This window comes from Malurus melanocephalus, unplaced genomic scaffold (genome assembly GCF_030028575.1).
Source record: "Malurus melanocephalus ecotype Western Australia unplaced genomic scaffold, MMel_1.1 scaffold_128, whole genome shotgun sequence".
NCBI lineage: Eukaryota > Metazoa > Chordata > Aves > Passeriformes > Maluridae > Malurus > Malurus melanocephalus.
The window spans coordinates 1,696,746-1,720,172 of record NW_026623360.1 but is presented as its reverse complement, the minus strand read 5'-3'; the positions used below and the strand labels follow the sequence as shown (position 1 = coordinate 1,720,172).

Below are 23,427 nucleotides of genomic sequence, written 5' to 3'. Positions count from 1 at the left end.
AGAAAATGCTAGAAAGATGAGCATGCATCAATAGAGAGAGAAAGGGAAGGATGAWGTATTCAATTAAAATTTTGTGAAAAAATTGCTATTTTATTAATACATGATTATTTGCATGGGTTTTGAAGAAGTATAATTATGAAGTCCAAAACAGCGTTAGTATTTTAGAGCTTCTTTTGTTAATCCATAAAAGAGAAACCAAGATCTGAAGATTTATTGAGTCATTCAAAATTTTTCCATTGCTTCTCATTGGTACTTCCACCCATCATTTGAGAAGCCATCTCCCCCTGACTGTGTGATTAAGCATAAAGAAGTTAGAGAAAGGTTGGTTTCAAGCTGGACAAAATGGAAAGAGCTGAGATTAGCACAGCYAGTGCCACGTGGTTTGGTAGAAATGACACTGTAGGATCATGTCAGATCAGGGGAAGTTTTTATTTACCTCCTAGGAACAGGGATAGAATATTAAAAAGAAACATTCCATTCATGATGTATTTAGAATTGGTTAGGAAGAATTCCTTGTTCATGAATTTYGTGTGTGATGTCATGCACTCACTGTGGTATCAATCAGAGGTTTCACCACTGAACTAGTTGTTATTACACCAGGGAAAATCTCGAGAAAAGTTAGGCAAGAGCTGGTGCAAAAGTTATTTGTTCATTACWCAAGTCTTAATACTAGGCTTTAAAATCTCCCTGTAAATGATCAGGTGTCTGTGATGATAGTGAGAATCTAGAAGCAGCTCTGTGAATGCTTTTCAAGTGAATTTTGTTTTTTCATGTGCCAGAGCTCCAGAAGGAGAGTCACTGRTAACAATAAACATCATGCAAGGACTAAAGCAGTAGCTGATCTTCTCTCCCTCATGGGATCAGACATGGAAGTATAACCATGACTGGGCCATCCTGCTTTTTCCATCGTCAGTGAGGAAGGGCAGGCACTCAGTCTTGCCTCTGCACAATACTTTGATTGGTAAACTGTAGCTCATCTGTTGCTGTAACAGATAGATAAGTGCAAGCCCAGAGAATTTTTGGCTGGACACATTCCTCCAGTCCCAGAAACATTGGTTCTTCATAACATGAAATGGGGAGGACAGAGTCATTTCCTCTTTGAAGTCTGAGGTATTTGGGCCCAGMAAATATGGTGTGATGCCTGCTTTGTGGAGGGATCACTGTGATAATTTAGTTCCTGTCTGTTGGTTAAGGTGATAATTGGTGACTCAGGCAGTCAGTAAGCCTGCTAATAAAGAGAGAGGAAAAGTGAATATGGAGGGAAAAGTCACTGATGTATGAATCACCTGTACTTTGCTTCTTCTGCTGTGAGAAGAATATAGTCAGGGGAAGTGGTTATAGTTATTAAYGTCAGGTCTGTCGGGAAAATGTGGTTTGGATTTAGTAACTCTTCTGGGATATAAATCATCCACATTTTGTTTTTTGTAACAGCCGGTCAACACTGACCGTAAAACATTAATAAGAGRTTCAGGAAAATTTATTTTAGGCATATTAGCCTTTCCATTGAGTGAAAGAGAACAGTCTAATTTCTGTTTATAAAAGATGCTGTTGTTCATGCTACATCTGTTGTTTTGATTCATAATAGAGTTTCCATGATTTATGATATTTCTGTCAACATTGCCCTTCTCTTCTGGTTTCCATTTTTTTTAATAAAGATTTCTTTCAGTTACTAATCAACATGTTTACGAAACATTCATTTAGACCTTAGAAGCCTGCATTGTTTGGGACTGGGTCCTATTTTGTTCATGTGGCCTCCCCAGTGTATAGAGCATTCATCTCCAAAAACGTTCATCATTAATATCAGCACAAGGCAATTCTACATGTTTCAATAAAAAATATCCCTTTGTATTGCCTGTGAAATTCTGAAGTTGTCTCACTTCACCTAATTTCCTTCAYGTCCTTTCATTGTAGACCTCAGAGCTGACTTTGAGATTGCAGGGAAATTGTATCAGTTGCAGACCTTGTTCTGGTTGTTTGCAGAGCTCCCATCCCGTGCCACCCCAAGTGCCTTCCACACATTCATCCTCTCTGTCAAGAGGAAAGTATTTCTCTTCCAGTTTTTAGCCAGGAAGATTGAAGCCAAATATAGCAGCTTGCCTGAGATCACATACATAAGTGCCTGGACTGCCCAGAGAATAACCTTCACTTATTGTGAATCTTCCCCTGCTAATTTGCCCATTGTAAGATATTCTTATTCTCTTGTGTTAATGCTCATAYCCCAATAGAAGAATTTTTCAGGATCTCTGAAGTTTACTGCTCTCTTGGTGCCACCCTGCATGTTGAGTGCTTTTGTAAGCAGCCCTCGCATTTGGAAAAGGCCATAATACATTCTGCATTTGTCTGATTACAGCTAAACCATTTTTAGCCCTGGCTGCAAAGAAAACCATTGTCAATCACAGATTACTCCTRCTAAGGAGTGGTTCTCACACTGTGGCTCCTTGTTAGACAAGGAGAATGTGGGGGGTTCCCTTCCTTTCCCCTCCCCTGCATTCCAGCCATTTAAGAGGAAACTTACTTGTAACCCAGAAGGTGAAGAATCCATACTGCCCTGCCAGTAATATTGTGGAGACTGATACTGTTTTCCCAGAGTCTCTTTTTTCACACAGACTTAAAAATAGATTTTTCCCCCTTTGACAGTGAAATCGCTGAATGACAATACCAAACCCATCTATTGTACATTGCTTTAATTAACCCCTTAAGTCTAAGGTATTGTAAATTCTTTGGTGCAGGAAGAAACAGTTGGACCTGTTTGTATAAACCTAGCAAAAGAGGTCTGCATCTCCTTTGAACATGTAGTAAAAATAACATAGCTATATTTATAGCAAGGAGAGCTCGTGTTTGTAATCTTTTTGTTAATTAATAGAAGGACAACAACTCAGATCAGTTCTAGAATGACATCAGCAACAAGCAAGCAGGCAAGACTTGCTGCGAAGAAATAAAGCTGCTATGAATGTGTGTAAGCTCAGACATAATTACCTTAATCCTCAGCCAGTATGAGTTTTAAAGCCAGTTCACTTAATTGCTTATTCAGTTTCTGTTTGTTGTGCAGTGATTTCAAAAAAAAATCAACAATAAGTAGTCTCTCTGCTTCGCTCAAGTTCAAGCTTCATTAAGCACCCAGAAAAAGGTGTGAAATTCTATCATAAATAATTTTCTCTGCATGCTCCAGGAACTGCTTTTTGCAAAGCAAGACAGTGAGAGACAGCACACACATTTGCTATAGATCTCTCCAGGGAGTGGTAGAGATTGAAAGATGTGTTACCTTGAGAAAACATATAATACTTTGGTCTGTTACCCTCACCCTCTGCCTTCTGCCACCTCAGGTCAAAATAGAGACAAATCTTCCGACGCTGAGGAATTTAAGCTTTTGCAGGGGGCAAAAGCTCAATGCATTTGCATCATTCTGGTCCACTGTACAGCCTCCAGAACAGGCTTAAGTGGAGCTTGATGATATTACAGACATGATAAAGTCTGCTCGTTGCYTTCTCACCAACCATTTGAATTGATACAGCCACTGTAATAAAAGGAGATGACTGTCCATCAGGGAACAGTACCTCCAGGGCATGTGGACTACCTGTGTGGGCCATGTGGCTTTTTTGGGCCTTCTTTATGGCCATAGATGACAGCAATTTTAATTTACTTTGAAGTATTGTCCATTTGACTGTTGGTTATTGTTTAATGCCTTCCTACCAGATTTTAAACAAATGCAATTGATGCTTTTGYAGCGAGGCACTGGAACACAGGGTCTCACAGTCTGCTGCTGATAGTGCTGGTGTTTCTCCAAAGGAGATTCAGTGATGCATGTTTCCACAATAAGAAATTTCAAACAGAATTTGCCCCATTGCTTCATGAAYAATTGCATTTTCCCTGTAGTGATTTTCTGTGAGCATGTTTTGCTAGATTTAGATAGCTACAAAGCTCTCCAACAGCAGTTCAAGTACAGTTGATTTGAGGTGGTTTTCCCTCTTGCTACAAGACGTGCATATACACAATCATACTTGATACTTCTACTTCTTGTGCTTCTTATATGCCCCACTGTATCCCACTTCCTCTCTTCTCAGCTTCACTTCCAGACAAGTGTTTCTCAAGACTTGAAGCTCATGGAGTGGAGCAACTGGAAGTAATGGCTAGAGCAGTGATGCTGTGAGCAGATACTGAAGCAGTTTCCTTAGTAATTCTGTCAGCATTTTTCAATGCTGTCCTGCAATACACCTCAAACATTGTCCAGTTCTGGAGGGTTTTTTGTTTCCTGTTTTTTTTTATTTGGCTTTGTTTTACATATCTGCATATCTGTTACTAGAGTAATCCTTTACATAGGGCTCCCAATGCCTAAAGTCAAGACAAGCCTTCTTTCATCCCAGAATGAGAGAGAGAAAGAATAAGCGCACCTTGAAAAACACAGTAGCTGTCTGTGAACCAAGGATCCTGCAGGCCTGCCCTTGAAACTTTGCCCTATTAACTGGGTAGGTAATCACCTCTCATAATGCCCATCTTTTAACTTATTGTACAAAATATGCACTATTTACCTTCCCAGGGTAAGATTTTAATCTCCCAGCATGGTATCTCCATTTTAAAAATGGATATGAAATGACGGATTAATCATACGGAGAAGRACAGATAGAAAGTGTTTGTGGGAAGTATTTTTGGCCTAAAGAAGCCCATAATGATTAGCTACAAAGATCTCATTATACTCTTCTGTATGGAGCCATTGATGATAAATATGGATGTACAGAACCAGTTTAATCCCAAATAAATCAGTGTATCCACAGAAGCAGCAGCAGCAGCACTGACTCACTAGCCATCTTTGACACAGAGAAACCAAATTAAAAATAAAAAATAGCCAAAGAGGTTGGCACCCTTTGGTTCCATGACAGTGACCTGTTGCTCACATTTGATCACATAACCCAATAGAGCACCCGGTCTTGTCCCAATCACATAACCTGATGAAGTTCCTAGGGTTAGGATACACCCCTTGCATTGATTTGTACAGGGCACAAACACTCATCTCGATAACAATACACACCAGAGTAGAGAAGTCARGGCTGGAGCATCTGGCCCCTCAAATTCAATGCATCAATGTGGTTTTGCCAGTGAAAAGGGGTGGAAAGTCTCATTGTTGGTCTACCCCCTTTCTTTCCTTTTCTTCCCCTGTTAAATACATAGAAAAGTAAATGTWCAATAAAAATAACATTTTTAGCCTGCCTCTGCTTTCTGAAGTGGCAATAACATACAGCTTCACAGCCAGATGAGATGGCATAAAGAGGGCATCAGCAGAAATTTTACTGCCCTGGGTGGGGTTTTGTCTTAATATTTAAAATAMGTTTTTAGCTGAGCCCTCGCAAGCCTCTCAGAGGTTGTCACCCTCATGGTCAGGACTGAACTGTAGCAGTTGGAGAGCATTAGGAAGCTGTGAAGCTGCTGTGTCCTGGGGAGGGAAGTGGCAGTGGGGATCCCACAGAGCRTGTTTGCTGTCTGGAATGAGGAGTGAGCAGGCTTACATGCCCCTCTCTGACTTCTGCCTGAATTTGCTATCTGCATTTGCTCTAAGTTCGAGGTCTTCAGCAGAGAAAATATTCAGGGCTTCATTTTGCTATCTCCTGTATCTAGGTGTTTTATATTTATAGATTCTACATATATATATATATATATATGTATATAAAGAGAAAACTACTGTACTGAGCAGAGTTACTGTGCTGTCACAGTAAAGCAAGCTGCTGGTCACTGTTATCTTGTACCACTTGGACAGGGTAAGTCAGTGCCAGTGCAGGGGTGATTAGTGAGAGGGAGGGATGAAGAGATTCCAGCCATTCCCCTATCAGCACTCATTTCTGTGATACACATGGAGGACTTGAGATTTCTCCTTGTTGCATTCATACACTCATCCACATCAGGTAGATGTGGCCTAACACATAAAATACATTGGCTTCTTATAGGCTGATTTTCATCCAGTCCAGCTGATTCTGGCCCAAATGTGTTTTAATTGTGTGGACTCTTCATATATTAAAAAAGGGCTGGTTCAGCTGCTGCTGCTGTGTAGCTCAAGAATCAGTTTGTGATGCACTGGAGGAGATACTGGGAGCTGCTTGTGAAAATCAGATTAGCTMTGAAAGAAAACTCAAGATGATTTCCCTGTCACTGATGATGTTCACTCCCTATGCAGATTTTCTCTATGGCATTCTGCACTATTGAGCCTTACAAAAATATCTCACTTATGACAAGCACCATATTGCTTCTTGCATCAAGATTAAAAAATCCTCCACCAGCTAAGCAACATGTTACACTGTCAATGAAAGGAATATTTCTCAGATTCTTTCTGTTACGCTGGGTGTCAGTGAGACTGTGAATATTGGTACAGTCTGCCTCTCTGAGAAAAAAGGGTTGCAAGATCATACCCAGAAACAATAAATGCCCCAGGTATGAAGTAAAAACAGCTCTAGCCAGTACAAGTTTGTTTGCCAAGTGATAGTATCTGCAGGGTTGTAGCAATTAAGTCTGCTGAAACATGAAAACAAACACATCCCTCCCCCTCCAGTTCTCCCCTCTGCAGCAGTGTTTTCATAAGTTAAAGGGGAATGTTCTTTGGTTGCTGCTTCTTGGAAACCATATTAAACCTCACAATCTAGGCTTTAAATCACTTTCTAATAGAATGAGACCTAATGTGGAGAGGGCAGATGTGACAGATTATTCCACTTCTATTTTCCCATGAAGCTTCTGACACAGGCTACTGTTGGAAGTAAGATTGTAGATTAGTTTGACCTCAGGTCTCATTCAGTATGGTAGCTCTTACGCTGTTAAACTCTGCTATAGCTATACTGCTATCAAATTTCTTTTTACAGCTCTGTCTGGCCCCCTCCCGTTGATGATGTGTGTGGGAAGCCAAGCAAAATGTTCCATTAGTGTTTAGAAAGAGAATTTGAGATATATTTTTCAGTTGATGTTGTAGGATTTATGACTTGTATAGTGCAGAAATTACTTTACTGGACTGGAATCATGTTATGTATTAATGAATTACCAGGATATGAGTCAGCCTTGGAATAGTTTGAGCAGGAAGGTAGCATTCTTCCACAAACAATAATCTGTTGATAAATCGTGCTGAAAGCTGTAATTCAATAGGAATTGTTTTTAAAGAGAATCAGAGAAATTCTCCACTATTGCACATTAATGCCATATTACTGCATTCAAGCATTTAGTGACACTGATTATGGTCAGATAGCCTTTACCCTGAGTGCTATACAGAATTGCAATTAAATGACAACCCTATCCTAAATATTAAAAAGAGTTTCATTTTCCTGTGCTTGCATTTACACTCCTGGGCCTTTTAGAAGTGCCCTGGTTTGTTTATTTTCTTCTAATGAGAATAAAAGTGTAACCTGTTGAAACAAAGGAGTGTGATTTTCTTCCATTAGCCGTGTTATGAACTGCTACTTTGTGTTTTGGTGATTTGGTGACTTGGAGATGAGGCCTTAGTTAGGACAGGTGAAATAAAACAAAAAAGCTAAGCTCAAATATTGAGTCAGGAGGAGTGTCTTCTGGGGCTTTGCTGGCTGGAGGGGTTTTGATGCATTTTTGCAAATCATAGTGTTGGTGTTTCCAGAGGGATACCTGCCGAGGGACCTGCCTTTCTGGGCAGATTTTTTAAGCAAGCCTTTGGAGCAGGGCCAGGGAACAGCAATTCTTGCATATATTCAGWGGTCACTTGACTTCAGCAAGAGCTTGGAGTAAACTGGGAATGCAAAGGTCCACAGGAGGGGAAGGGAAGTGCTGCATTGAGTTCTCAGCTGAAAACTGAAACTGTGTTGTTGTACCTGCTCTTTCAGCACCATCAAATAACACCAAGCATGTTTTCAGCCAGACTAGTCCCTTGTTCCTTCAAGAAATCTCACGGGCAGCTCCTGCTGAAGGGTGATGGAGACAGACACCTTAGCAAAGTGAACAGCTTTCTCCTTTCAGAAATATGGCTTAAAATCAAATGTGTTGCAACTGTATATAGAGAGAATATTCCTTCCTTGATACAGAGAGGGTAAAGCCTTTATGATGTTATCTCTTTAGGCTGTTAGGCTGCTCTTACAGAGTTGCTGTCTAAATAGTGGCTTGAGCAGAGTGGTCTTGTAAACATGTTTRTGTTTGTAGGACGACAAATAAACCTGCCTGAAGTTTCATTTAATGCACTTTGCTTGATATATAGCTTCTCCTGCCCAAMCTCTTGATGCAGTAGCATAGTTTATTTCTATAATAGCAGTAGATAACTCAGCTTGCCCTTGCCTTGGGAAATGATTRATACTGGAAAATTGTACATTTGCTTATAAAATCTTGGCAATGTTTTGATAAAGTACTTTTTTTTCTTAAAAAAAAATGGAATTGACTTTAATTGCATTTTAGATTGTCCTAGCAAAACAATAGCAAGAGGATAAACGTAACAGGAGCCAAAGCCTCCTGCTGGGTTCCTGAGATTAGCAGAGAAACCTGAGTACAACAAAGCCCTCAAGTAATGGAGAGAGGTGGGCAAGAGTGAGCATAAGGGGTGGGGACAGGTGAGCATAAGCCCRAGAGCAGGGGTAGTGTCTGGGAAGTCTAAGCACTGACACAACTTTTGTCTTCAATTTCAAGATGTTCTTCACACAGAAAGTTAAGCTTTTGYCTTTCTAGTCACAGTATTTTTACTTCATCTCGCAGCAGATTTAGCCCTCAAAGCCTGGAGGACCTTGTGTTGCCAGGAAATGATTGTGTCCAAATGTCACATACAGAAATACAAGTTGGCTCAAGAGGATCTTTATTTTCATAGCATAATTAATTTTGTTTCAAAAGTTTATGTCAAAGACAATCTGTAGCTAATGTGAGGAAGCTATAAAGCAAATTAATTGAGGTCAGAGATGTGTTGAGTGTGGTGGTCCTCCACCTCTGCCAAGCAATGCATTTCTTAGCATGAGTGCACGTTTCACWGAGCAATGAAGATGTGGTTGTCCAGACTGGACCCTGAAAAGCCCATACCTACCATTGAAAAGATCTGTTATGCAAGGGCTGCACATCCTTGATGCCCACAGTGCTACAGCTTTGCTGGTGCAAACAGATTTGACTTAATCAAAAATAGTTGCACTTGCATTCTCCAGGCTAAGCATCCAGAGGTACAGCTTTAAATCAGGCCCATTTTTCACAGCTCTCTTGACCTTTCTCTGATTTGCCATCACTGARAAGTTGAAAATGTACTTGGACTTTCTTTGGTACATGGCCTTTCACCAGGCGCTTCCTTCCCTTCCTTATACAATAGTGGGTAGATTTTGTAACTCTTGTGATCTGACAAAATGCTTAGCTTACCTAATTTCCTATTGATTTTAAAAGTAAGTAAAAGGTTATAAAAAYGAATAATACTGTTAAGTGTACTTAGGCATTTTTTATACTATTAGCTTTGGTTGTTAGAACATAATGACTCTTTACTCAGAATCAGATCCCTATAGTGCATTTTTTTTTAATTGTTTGGAAATCCTTTTAAAAGTTGTTATTCACAAAGATAGCAGTAAGGTGAAAAAGCAGGATGAGAGAACTGCTATGAGCTTTTCCTGTGGTTAAGTGTGATGTGCTCAACAGAGAAAACCAGTAACAATTTGAAATGTTCCCTTCTAAATGCCTTTATGGAACCCCTCCCTAGGCTCACTTTGTGCCTGTGACCTTGGRCAGAATTACTAATTTTATGCTATTGTATCTACTTGATAGTAGATATTTTCCATGTTCCATAAGAGACCGGGTAATCTTTCTTAACTGCAAGAAAAAAAAACCAAAAAAAATCCTTCTATTTTTAACTTCTCTATCTGCAAGTATCTGCAGAGCTGTCTCTGGTGACCAGCATTGGTTATCTCATTCTTCTCTCTACTAGGATGGCTGACCAAACTCAGAATTGAGCTCAGCTGGAGAATCAGAGGAAGAGGGAAACTTGGCTTGGCATTTGAGGCCAACAACCTTTTCTTCCTCAGCAGTCRTGTGGGGAAAAAGTCGACACTACTGTTCCCCATCTCTGCTTGCAGGACTGAGATTTAGCAAATAGTTTTGCTCAAACATGATTAAAATATTAGAAGTAATATAATCTGACAAAATTGAATTTWTCAGGTAATCCTCTACCATTATTCTGTTTTTTAGTTTGGTGCTGTCTCCAGGAATAGTGGATGGTGGGGTCTTTCAGGCTGCTGCCGGGAAACATATCAGTAATCTCTTTTTTTSTCCAACAGCAGAGAAATAATAATGTAATAATAATGGTGGTGATAATTACGATGTATTTCATTATACAAATGTAAAAAAGCCTTGCTCCAAATCCTACCACCTACAGTCAAAGAAATCCCCAAAGACCCCAAAGTTAGCTGCCAATTTTTGCCTGGCTGAATTGCCAGATTCTGCAGTTTCCATCCAAATGCATAAATCTTCCTGCCCCTTGGRCAAAGCTCTTGGTGATCCAAAAGCAAGCAAATCCATGGCTGATGCATGAGGCAGAGCAAAACCATAGTGCCTGGGAGCAGAATTGGCTCTGCAGTGCTGACAGGAAGAGGAATGTGTGGTGGTCACTTGGCTTGGCACACGTGCTGAGGGGAACACACACATGTGTTAAGGGAATAGGCGTTTACTGCAGTGGTGTTGTTCCACAACCCCATTTCTGGAGACTCAGAGGAAGTCCTGAGGGAAGCTTGTGGAAGAGAATGAGCTTGTGGATTCTGTGTGGAAGAAAAACTAAATATGGAATTTTTGAAAGTAACTGAAAAGAGAAGGGAAAATTAATTTGTTGCTATGTGAGATCACATAAAGCTCCCTTGGAAGAGTTACTAAAGAAAATATTGTGTTTACTGTGGAGCGGGAGCAAAAAATCTAGGCCTACAGTTTTATTGCCAAGTCTCRTTTTTTAACCTGCTTTCCTTTTGTTTTCAAAACCCRGAGATAGCGCAGTGGTTCACAGAAAGTGCAACTGGTCTCTTTTGATAAGGTCTTGATAGCAGAGATAAAGGAAGCAAGCTGCCATTTGCCTTTAAAGACTTTCCCAAATGTACTATCTTGTTCTTCCTAAAAGCTGTTCCCTTTGCTTTAACTTCTAGGTAAATAGTGGGAAGCGAATTGCTGTGATGTTAATGAGGGTGATGAATTTGCTTGGTGAAGAGTTATCCCCTTGGTGCTTAGCATCAAAGAAGGATCTGCCTATTGCAGTTCCTCTAACACGAAGGGGCCAATGAAAGATTAGTGTCTTTTGAACTGAGGTGAATTCACAGGAATTAATAGAGGCAGCCAGCCAGCAAAAGGGAACTGCTTAGTTGGAATTCTTGCTTTTTTGTGTGTAGCCTCAGAAAATAATACAAGAAATCTAAAACACGGTACCTGCTTATTCCTCAACAGATCAGGTATGCATTGCACTTTTTAAGAGAAATTATTCAGTCTTTACAAAATTTAGCAATTAAAAAGGATCACACCAATTTGAGCTCTAAAAATTAAACTGATGGAAAAGATTAAGGGATAAGTTCAGGAAAACACATAGACTATCCCTGTTCTAGAACAGTGATGCTTTTGCAGGTTACCAGGCAAAATGCTAGAGASTGCTTAGGTACAGGAGGTCAGACTAAATGTGAACTAGATGAGTATGMATATTTAATGCTGGCATTAAATATACTAATTCTATCAAAATAAACATACAGTTTCTGGTTATGTCTTGRAAAACATTATTCAATTTCAGACATGTAGCAGAAGTGTGAGAAGCCCAGAGTAAAAGGAGAAGTCAGTGATGCCCAGATATTCCTTAGAGCAAAATGAGAGTATCTGAAATGATCGAAATGATAAACAGCCGAAACAGCTGTGGTTCCCTAAGCTGCACTTGCACCAGAGCTATAGAGAGTGTTGATACTGCATTTTGTACTCTATGTAGACAAAGACATGGCCTCTCCTAAGAGTGACAGCCTCAAGAACAGAGATAAGGGGTTATTGAACTTACTGTGGGAACAGATAAACTGGGAGGATGATGAAAACTAGCTGTTTGCAGCACCTCAATATACTGGATAAAAACATACAGACAGGAAACTGAGGCTGTGAGCTAGAATTAGGTAGATGATAACAGWGGTCCTTAGTACAGCTATATAGTGTGGGCCTGTCCCTGAAGATGAGGAATGTTCATATTGCTGTGTACTGCTAAATCCTTGAAATATCTCCTCAGTGGGATGCTTACATAATAAGTCAGGTTTCTAATTATTTATTGCCTTTGTCTCAAATATATATTGCAGGTTTCTTTTGATGTTTATATGCATTTATTTGTTTTACTAGCTCTTTGCATTCTAACAAATCATTTCTAATAAAAAACACATTTCCTTGCGAGCACAGTCAATTTCCTTCAGAAGTCGTTCAGTCCCTGATTAGTGTGTTACATTTGGTCTTCACTAATCACATACTTAGCTGTGAGCAATAAAGTTCTTAAATAAATAAATGCTTTKCTCCAAGTCAACATTAGTCATAATGGAAAATTTCCCACTCAAACTTCTGAAATACAAGATGGGACTGTGCTACCTGGGCACTTAGATTCCCATTAAAAAAGTACAGCAGTTAAGGCCAGACCTGTTTTTTTTTCTGCAGGCCATTAGGTATGTTATTAACAATTAACTCTCAGCAACAAGATGACTTGATTGCAACTCAGTAATGCAGTGTGAAGTCTAAACAGGTCTGGGTTTTCAATTGCTTTTAAAGGCCTGGGGTTAAGGCTGTTTTTTCCCCCATCTGTGTTAGCCTGCTCCAGAAGCACTCAGTGGGAAGGTAATGAAGTAGAAGAGCTGTACATTACCACATCTTTCCTTGCTTCCTTTTCATTGGTTTTACTGTTGTAGACTTTGAAACTTAAGGACAAGTCAGCTATAGCCATTCCTCCTGGTCAGGGCTGGCTGTGTATTAGAGAGCAAATTCTCATATGGAGGATGCATTTTTACTAAGTGTGAACAGGGGTAAGTCACAGTGGATCAAAAAACGTGAGATGTGGTGGAAACCCCATCATATGGCTGCTGTAGCAAAACAATGCCTTCCCAGCATTGAATTTAAACCACCATTTGTTGGAGAACATAGCTTGAATCATGACTCCCTACGGTGCAGCAACCACTCAGATTAAGATATGTGGTTTCCCTAATGTCTGTCAAATATTGTTGGAAACCAGGCTGGCTCGGCTGTGAGGTGAACATTACATGGGTGGTATCAGTTCCCTGCAGAAATTGGAGGGAGTGGGAGGAGAAGACAGAATATAACTTTCAGCCAAAATACATACAAAAAAGGCATTAGTGTTTATTTTAAAAACATCATGTAACACTTCTTTAGAATTTCTATGTATGTGTGTTTAATGAATGAGAACAAGGAAAGGCTCTGTTTCTCAGAGGAGCCGATAACTTGGAAGCTGAGAAAGGTGAAYACAAAACATTCTGACTAACCTTGAGTTTGGCTTGTGTGAATGGCCTGGAGTGCTCCACACAAAGTCCACATTTGGCTTGGGGGTTGAAAATAAACCAAGGCTGTGTGAGATGGACAAAACAGAACTATATCTTGTGGGCCTTTGCCATGAGGAGAGTGTGGCCTTGTGAGGGGATAACCCCCCTATTCTGAGCAGTGGCTTTGCTGTGCTCACTGCACCTGGGGCTCAACCCCCAGCAACAGCTCAATCTGAAACCCACATTCCTTGCTCTATAAATGCTTCATAGCATCCTGGGCAGCAGTTACGAGATAGATRAAAATCTTTGCTGCCATCATCAAGATATATCTAAGTTTACTGGGGAGATTGGGACTGTGTGGGCTCACAACTGTAATAGCACCTCAAAGTATTGCTGTAATATCATGACCATTTTTGACTGATCTACCAGGATTCAGGGTGTCATGAGTCACTTCTACTGATGGAACTGATYGTAGAGATAGATATTTCCTTTTATTTTTATTGTATATTCCAGTTAAAAGTAAAAAAAATACTTCTTTTCTCTTTTACTTCTATTTGAAATAATATTTTTAAATTTATCTATTTTGCATMTATTCAGCAATCTAGTGCATATTTCATGTCTTGCCTCACCAAACATAGACAAATCAAAGATGRGTTTTTTCCTTACTGTGTCCAGAAGCATTACAGTCTACACTGTAATTCTCCATCCCTGTTACAGCTTTTATTSATTTACTTTGAGCCTCCCCTGTCTTGTTCTCTGTAGCACAACTGGCACCACCAAATAACAGTGACCTCTTCCTGCCGTGTTTGTTTTCAGATTACATGACAAATACTCCAAGCTCAGGACTAAACTCTTGTTTGGTTCTGATATATGACCTCTGTTTTGGAAGGAGGCTCTCAGTTTCATATATTGACCTAGTTACTTAGTGTATGTCTCAAAGAAAAGTTGTTGAGATGACCATTAGTTTTCTCTAAAAAATTTCTTCACTTGTTCTTAATATTAACMAACAAAATTACATTAAGAAAAACAGAGTTGGGACAATCCCCATTTTTGAAGTAGATTTTTAGTGTGAGGTTGGGAAGCTGGGCATTGAATTCTTCAGTTATATAACCACAAACCCAAATTACACCTCTGTGCAAGTGAGTTTTGCACATGTGCATTTTGTCACAGTAATTCCTGCATCAGTTTGCAGTTCTAAAACGTCTCAAAATCCATCAGGATTTACCAGTCTCACCTGTGTGTGTCTGGTGCTGAGCTGCTTGTTTCTAATGCTAATGCTTCATGGAAATRTCCCGCATTACATGTTGATTTCCTGAGCACTGGTTTCTTTTAATTAGTCTGAAATTTATCTTAGAGTGATGAAGAAAGCAATGACAATCAGGAATACAGTGCACTGCATTTGAGGGTTGGAAACAGAGTACAGAAAGGAGCCTTTCACTTCAGAGCTGCTGGTCGGAATCCAGCTCAGGTTCAGACTTAGCAAAAATCACCGCTGTGTGATGGCTTCTGGGTGCCCTGCACCCTACGTCCACAAATGAGTCACTGTCCACATCACACAAACCACAGAACAATTGGTGCTACTGTAATTGGGAGTCTCGTGGCAGCACTGGTGGAAAGAGCAGGGACTTGAATGAGCATGGAAAATGAGGTGCTTTATTCCCTGCTTCCTCRGGTCACCTTTGAGACACATCTGTTTGAGGAAACTCAGAAGAAATTTGATCTCTGGTAGCTCCCTTCTGGAGATAGAAGAATTTACTTTCCAGTACTGACAATCTGACACCCACTAAAAAACTTTGCATTCAAGAAAAATAAAGATCATTATGGGATCGTTTAACATGGGAAAGCCTGAACTAAAAAAAAAAAAAAAAAAAAAAAAAAAAAAAAAAAAAAAAAAAAAAAATTAAAAAAAAAAAAAAAATAAAAGCACTACATATGATTGAAAAATCAACAATAAAATCTAAATGCTGACTTGAAATAATAGGAACCTAGCCAAACTAATATTATCAAGCATGGCCACCATTGCCAAAAATTGCTTCCCTCAAAACCTCAGGGAAATTCTGMTCTTTTATTAAACCATTGAATAATTTCTTCCAGTTGAATTCCTTCTAGGGAATAATTAAGGAGTGCTTCCACTGTTCAACCATTCTCTTTGGAGGTGAGAATGTGGATTACTATAACAGATACAGGACTTTATTCAGCCTGAGATGATGCCTTGGAAACAGGGACTAGAAGGAGAGCTGTGAGTGGCACAGGACACCATGAAGAGAAGTCTGGCACTGCCAGTGTGCCCATGAATCTATCGAGGGGCTTGGAAGGGACCTTTAGAGATCACCATGACCCCATGACCCCTCCCATGAGGGGCTTGGAAGGGACCCTTAGAGATCACCTGCTCCAACCCCTGAATTCAGCACTTCCACTGGGTCATCTGCTGTGAAGTCACAAGCTCCTTTTTTAGATTTTATATGYATCATTAGTATTCCTTTAAAAAGCTGGCAGGAATGTGCTACCGGCAATGAATTTAGCCCCACAGTTCCTGTAAGTTTCAAACAGCTCAGCAGTGAAGACATCTCTCAATATGCTGAAATGACAATGTCACCTATGCTGACTGCAGTGGTGAATGTGTATGAATTTTTGACTAAGTGAAAGTAAAAAGAATGTGTTTGGTGCCAAATAAGTGTGTTAGCAAATCTGAAATGTTCATAATCAGCTTGGACTACATGTGAATTYATGCCAAATGCAACTAAAAATAGAATCCAAACTTCAACATTAAGTTGAAGTTTTCCAACACAGTTCCTTAAAAACATATAATTTTGACCTTTCTTTTAAAACATTTAAAAAACTTAATTTAAATAACTGGAAATCATTTCAAGAACACCTCAGACCCAAAACGTTAATTTATCAGTATTTATTTTGGAGTGTTGAAGGAGGGCAATTCAGAGCAACACAATACAAAAATGTTTGCATGTTTGAGTGTGTATTTGGGAGTGGGGTGGGAGGKGTTGGTACTGTAACCTGCCACATCTCTGCTTTTGTACTTTTGGACTTCTCTTCAGTAGAGAAGGCTGCCAGATTTTGTTGTGTTGTTTGTACAAAGGAGACAGGATTGAGATCCCCACGTTTGTTCCCAGCTGTTATGGTAAAGCAGGATATGAAACCCGGGTCTGTGAAGGTCAAATTCTTGGCCCCATAGTCTCTTGTGAGATACACCTGTATCTGAGGGTGGTGGGAAATAAGCACATCCTTTCAGGCTAAATATGGAGAAGCACTGTGAAGCACCACAGAGGTGTGAGGGCCAGCATCAAAGTTCCTGGGAGCCCAGGGATAACGGCATGCAGAGCACAGAATTCAGAGTTTAAAATGAAAGGATTTCAGCATCCTGTATCACAACGCCAGTCTCTTGTAATGAAGAGCATGTGGTGCATATTTTCCCTTTTCTATGACAAGTGCTGAATTCCTCAGGGGACTGGTGATTGTGCAGACAGGGCTCTGCAGAAAGCTGTGTCCCTCCCTGCCTTCCACAGCCRGGAGCAGCCGGGGCTGAGGCTCAGCCAGGGGAACCTGCATGGAGGCTTCCCTTGTTCCAGCAGCCAGAGCAAGACACTGAATTCAGCAGAGACTGAGAACAGCAGCAGGAGGTGGGATGAGAGGTTTAAATGGTGAAAAAGCTATGGAATAGAAATGCATTTGGCCATCCTGASTGCCTATTACTCAACAAGCAGTGGTAATGTCATCAGGCAGACTGTTGTTTCCACGAGCAGAGAGGGTAGTGCATCCTCCTTAATGTGAAGAAAAATAGCCAWATATGCAGCAACACAAAGTGCTACGTGTGACAGCAGTGCATATACACTCTGGACTAAACTAGTGCAGGATAAGATCACTAGTGAGAAATATGAAATTGGTTTTGAAAAAGAGACTTCCAAGGAAGTCAGAGGCGAGAAAATGAAGTCCTTTTATAAATTTCCCACAATACCATCTAGCGAACRAGGTTGCACATGAATGAAACCACGATGTATGATTTGGCTTCTTAAGCATTAAAAATCCTTTAAAAGTATAGCTGCAGTGTTCATTCCCAAATGATTTTACTTTGTGTATTTATTTAGAGAAAGCTGAAACAGTTTGCCATTTATGTGCATTCAAAAGCTGCCTATTTCCAAGACTATAAAGGAAACCTTAAAAAGAAATTACTTTCAGAGCTCAAATGACAATATTTTAAAATGGATACAAAAATGCATTAAGAATTAAATAGATGTAAGAAAGAGAAAATCTCAGTTGTCATCTTTTTGTGACTTGATCATAGCAAGTGATTGTGATGTACACATAAAACTGGATAACACAGATTTTTGTTCATTGTTTTTATTTCATTTTATGTTATGCCTGAACAGTTGCTTCCCACATTGTGAATTATCTTTTGTGTGAATGTTTTGAAACATTTAAAATTGGAGGTCATATAAAATATAGCTGTTTATGACATTCTGAGTTTGTGCATAAATTTTCACACAGATTTTGGGTTTGTGTACACATACAGAAAATTTCAATTTTATAGTTCTTACCTTCTATAGAAGGTAWATATTTGCATTTGTAATAATGGAATGAGACCTAGATTGTTTCATTAAATGTCAAAACTATGTAAAAATACTAGGATATAGGAATTGGGTAGAATGCCCTGAAGTATGGTGAGTTTTCAAGTTTTTTCAAACACCAATATCTTTCCAAGCATGTACATTATGMAAGTCTTAAGTTATATATTGCAATGGTGCTGTTAAGGTTTTTTTTTAAAAAAGTAACTCTAGAAAGAATGGGAACTGTTATAGGAATACTATTCGTTTATAACTCAGGAACACTGGAGGAATGAGATTTGTTGAAATGACCACTCTCAAATAATGTCACTGTATTCATTTTTCCGACCTATAAGCAAAAAAAATAATCACTGAAGAGATTTTTTTTTTTTTAAAAGCAATAAAATTAGCTCAAAAGTGTTTTTTTACACAGATTGCTGTTTAAGGTATCTTTAATGTTCTCAGCAWGTCCATTCTGTCAGGACTGCTGTCAAATAAACCTCTTCAGCACCTGCTCAGCAAAGYCTTTGTACTGTCCTGGAAGCAATGTGCTTTTAGTTACTTTCTTCAGAGCCTACTGGATGGGAGAGGCTGTGTAAACCAGGGTTTCACTTTGGTGAGCAATGATAATTAGAGATAGCTGACTTTTTTTAAAGGGAAGAGGTCATATTKTCTTGGATTGGGTAGATTGTGGACTTTGGACTAATATTTCCTGTGTTAGGTGCAGCCTGTCCATTCCTGATGCTGGTTTATTCTCTGGCTGTGTTCTGCTTATCCTCTGCAAGTGCGTGCAGTCTTGTGCAGGCAGAGCAGAAGTCTGGGAGCTCTGTSCTGGTGGGCAAGATGTCAAGTAGGAATGGTCAGTGAAAGAGGGAACTGCTTGATTCAACCAAACCTTTTTTCCGTTGTGCCACTAACCTCCCCAGAAGCTCAATATTCACCCAGCTCTGCTGGGTCAGTATGATCAGAAGTTAAAGGTTGCCATCTAATGGGGAACATACATAATACAATCTTCATGGGGTTTTTCCAAATTGTGTTTTCTTGTCCTTTTCCGTGTACCTGTAAGTATTTTCTTTATAAGGCACTAGAGGAATGAGAATGATATTTTAATCAGAYTTTACCTGGGATGGTAAATTATACTTTACCAGTAACAAGATGGTGCAGCTCAATGAGAAATTCCAGTCATTCGGTGTAACCTGATTAAGTCTAATTTCTTACTGCTTTTTCTATGAATTCAGATATAGATGAGTGTTCCTTTGAACGGACCTGTGATCACACCTGTATCAACTACCCTGGAAGCTTTGAATGTCTCTGCCACAAAGGCTACACCTTGTACGGACTGACGCACTGTGGAGGTTTGGAAACTGAGTCTTGCTTGCGTGTGTATTTGTTTGCTTTGTGAACTGTTTGCAGAGCCACACATTGTTTTAGATTAAGGTTTTATAACTGAAGATGATAAAGCAATAAACTTAAAATAAACCTAAAATGTCGTGAGCTGGATGTGACTAAAATTTCAGCATCTTAAATTCACTGAAGCATTCCCAAGAGGGAAACACCAATGAAAACTAATGTCCCACCATTTTTTGATSAGTACTTCCACAGGAGTGAGGTTAGGCACAACTGTAGGGAGGCTTCATATGATGGAAAACGAAGAGAATAGGAGAAAAATGTCAATTTTGCCAAATTTACACATTTTGGCCCTGTTGGAATTTTTCCTTACTAGTGTGTGACATAAACTGCCCRTGAAATGCATAAAAGAAGGCTGTGGTGGATCTTCCGTCCATCTTCTGGGGGAGCTACTTTCACATTTTTTGGTATGACTGGAAAGAACTGGTGCTGTAATGTTTCATTATCTAGGAGGGGGATATTTTTTAAGTGCATCATAGGGCAGTATTACCACAATGACCAAATTAGAGTTYCAACTGATGTAGCAGAAACAGATGCTGGCCCCCCACTTGTGAGTGCTGCGTTCACCTGATTTTGTAATGTCAACATGAGACTTTGCTGATGATATCTCTGCATGGYTTCTTTTTGGGGAGAAAGGTGTAGGAGGTGTATGCTGGTCTCTCTTCTATAGAGTGAGGTAAGCATCACATGAATTCATGGTAAGAAGAGAGGCAGGCAGGAAGAGAAACAGGGGTCCATCCAAGAAAGCAGTTTGGGTGCACTTGGGAGCAGTTGTGAAAGCAAAATCAAGAGTCCAGAAGTTTTTGGGACCTGTGTGATGTGAGGCGTGGAGAGACTGATCTTCAGTTTCATTGTTAATTCCTTAATGACTTAATGYAATAATTTAGGGAAAGCCTCAAAGTTTGGCATTCTGCCTCAATCTTTAAATAATCTTCAATCTCAGTTCCACTTCAGTCTTTTAAAAAAGACTGAAGAAGGAATGAAACTCCAAATGGAAATACTCAATGCTGAAAAGCAAAAACATAACCAGATCCAAACCTCCCTCATATTTCCATAATGAGCAGATCCAAAATCACAATTCTGAATCCAGACTTTTCCAGGCCCTAAGTTTTGCCACTCAGGTCATTAGTTCTAGTTCTTCCATTCTTAAATTTGAGGCCTACCATTCAGCCAGAGCATTAGCAATTCTGTGTATTTCTGATTTTGAGCATCTGCAATTCTGTTGATTCAGTGTTATTTCAGSTCATTAAATAAATAAATGAACATCCTTTCATTTTTTATTGTACCAAAAGTTGAAAGATTTTCTCTGGAATATCATTGGTAACATATACGATCATTTCTTTGCCTTCTTGTGAGCTTTTGCCTTTTATTTTCGTTTGAGGAGTAAAAGTCTAAACTACACGTCAACTGCTTAGTGTCTATCAAATGCATAATATCCTTCTTCACCTGAATCATTTCTAAAAACAAACTCTGGGAATTACTGTGGAGAATTTATCTCCTTGTTTTGCAGAAGTGATCTAATCTCACAGAGGTTTATGCCTTTGACATTTTTCTAAATAATGCAATATGCATTATTGTCCAGATGCTGCAGAGACCTTCGAGCATGTTATGTRTCTTGTGAGTACTTCCAAGAATTTCAGTGTAACTTGTCCTGGCAAGTAAAGTGYATCAAATGCATAAATCCTCGGGAAAGTAGGAGCTGTCTAAGAACAAATACCTGCAATGTGCACTGAAGTTGTTTGGCACTGTCTGCCTTTTTACATGTTTATGTAGACTCACATGTAAAAAATATAGTAAAAATAGATTTCCTTATGCACATCATATCTTAATGCACAGTACAGGTGTGTACACATGGCTAAAAACTTTAAATGTGTTTTCACATTTAACTTGAAATGTGAAATTTCAGATATTGATGAATGCAACTTTAAATGTGTTTTCAGATATTGATGAATGCAGCATCAGCAATGGTAGCTGTGACTATGGGTGTCTTAATACCATGGGGAGCTATGAGTGTGTCTGCCCACCTGGAAAGAAACTTCACTGGAATAAAAAGGACTGTGTTGGTAAGTGTGAAAATGTGACTCAGAAGTGGCTGTGGCGGGGTGGGGTGGTGGATGAATACCTCAAGTTGAGTTCAAGCCTTTGCCACTGTGTTCTTCCTAACCACAACTAAGTGCTTTACTTTTTTTCTTTTTTTCTGTCTGAATATTACTTTCCCTGCTATATAGAGAACTAAGTATTGTGACAGTGGGCAATAGCTAATTGTGGTTTTTAGTTAGCCACTAGGTCTCCCTTGCAATATCCYAGTTATTCCTCTAGAAAGGATTTTGTAAATTGACAGCTGGGACTAAAATTCTTGGAATTTTAGCACTTGTGCTATACTCCCTCTCAACCTTCTAAGAATTCTGTTCCCATGATAAGAGGCTGTATTGAAAATATTTTCCTGGTTGTAGATTTCTCCTCATTATTTAGAATGCTCAGTTGTAAGATGGGAATAGGACATCCTTTATTGATACACACTGTAGTATTTGATGGTTTCAATGAGGCCTAAAATGAGTGTGAGTGTCATCTCCCTGCTGATCTCCTGCCTTTATTACCAACATTGTTAAGAGGAAACTATATTCTGAATTGTTACTAAAGCACAGTATAAAGAAGAATTCTATTTAGTGATCCTCAATGACATGTGATTTGGAAACTTTTGCAGTAACAAAATGCTCTTCTGCTCAGCAATGGCACTTTGTGTTTTGCTGCCTCCTTAGTCCATRGAAAATAGTTTCTTTAAAGACATCACCAAAGCAAAGACTTCGGRGGGAGATAAGTGGAGGATGATTGTTCCCATGTTTGAGATGTGAACATCAGGCATGTTTATGGGACTTCTATATATTTATTTTTAATGACCAGTGAGGCCAGGCATACAAACCAGCTGAAAGCTGCTAGGATTCTTCCTCTGCACTCAAGCCAAGTCAGGCAACACTCATTCCAGCTACTTCATCTGAATTGCTTGGTTTCATGCTGGCTTTASTGGGCTTTTCCCAAGCCCTGGTAGACCCAAACCAGTCTAGCTGCTACAGCTCTGGTCTCAGAAGCAACCCCTACCTAGGTGTGATCCTCTGGTGAGCYGACAGGTAGGATAAACATTTGCAGTAGCATAGTCAGGTGTGAGAAAAACAAATGTCAGCCAAGCCTATCTTGTTTGGAAGAAGCAGCAAGAAAGAGGTGGAGAAAAATCAYGTACCTGAAACAACATTCATATGGGGCTGAAGCAAGAACTGCCCCATAGCCACCTGGCTAAGATTTAAGAAGCTGCAGTGTGAAATAGCTGCTTGAAGAGGTGCCCAACTGCACTTGGCCAGCCACCAGTGCAGAGGGGAACCCTCTGGAGAAAAGGAGGGAAGCAGTGAAGCCTCATCCCTCTAGGGAGTGATGGCATGTGCTGGCTGCAGCAAGAGTGAACCTTGTCATTTGTGAGGGAAAAATGTACTTAAGTAACACATTTCACAYTGGGGCATTTCACCAGTGACTGAAAGGACCAGCAGGACTATCCATCTTTACCCCAGAATCTCTTGCTTCCCCTCTGCCTGGTTAGGAAGTTTTCTAGCTTCAGGAGCTAGAGCATGGAGATAAAAACTCTGTGAGAGAAAATTAAAAAATACTATTTTAGTGGTCATCTAAATAGACAGATCAGTGTGCATAGTGTGGTAGTTGGTCTGTTAAATCAGAGAGCTGTGTCTCCAAAGGAGGGAAAGGAGACATTAGGTCATTAATGTTGCCTGTTGCTTCTGAGATGAAGATGTGCACACAGAACTGTGCTCAGAGAGACAGCTGCATTCCAGAGTGAGATCTGGACCCATGCTCAGRTGGTCCCAAAGTGGAGGATGGGAGGGAAAGACTGATCTGGAGTTTAGGTCTAAAAATGTGAAGGAGTTTCATTTTCAAATACAAGTTTAAGATCCAAATCCAGATGCTCTCTCCTAGTATGTGCTTATTTCATAAGTAGTTGTTTCTGTCATTATGCTCCTTTGCCACTTGKGCCTTTTCTCACCATT

At 39.7% G+C, this 23,427-nt stretch overlaps 1 protein-coding gene across 4 annotated transcripts in view; it reads left to right on the top strand.

The window, feature by feature from the left end:
* The window catches only part of SCUBE1 (signal peptide, CUB domain and EGF like domain containing 1), a 188,750-nt gene that overhangs the window by 141,098 nt on the left and 24,225 nt on the right, over positions 1-23,427 (top strand). For all 4 annotated transcript variants that reach the window (XM_057370558.1, XM_057370561.1, XM_057370560.1 and 1 more), the window contains 2 exons: positions 19,213-19,329; positions 21,322-21,444. In XM_057370558.1, coding sequence (XP_057226541.1) covers positions 19,213-19,329; positions 21,322-21,444 — 240 coding nt within the window. The remainder of the gene's footprint in view (positions 1-19,212; positions 19,330-21,321; positions 21,445-23,427) is intronic.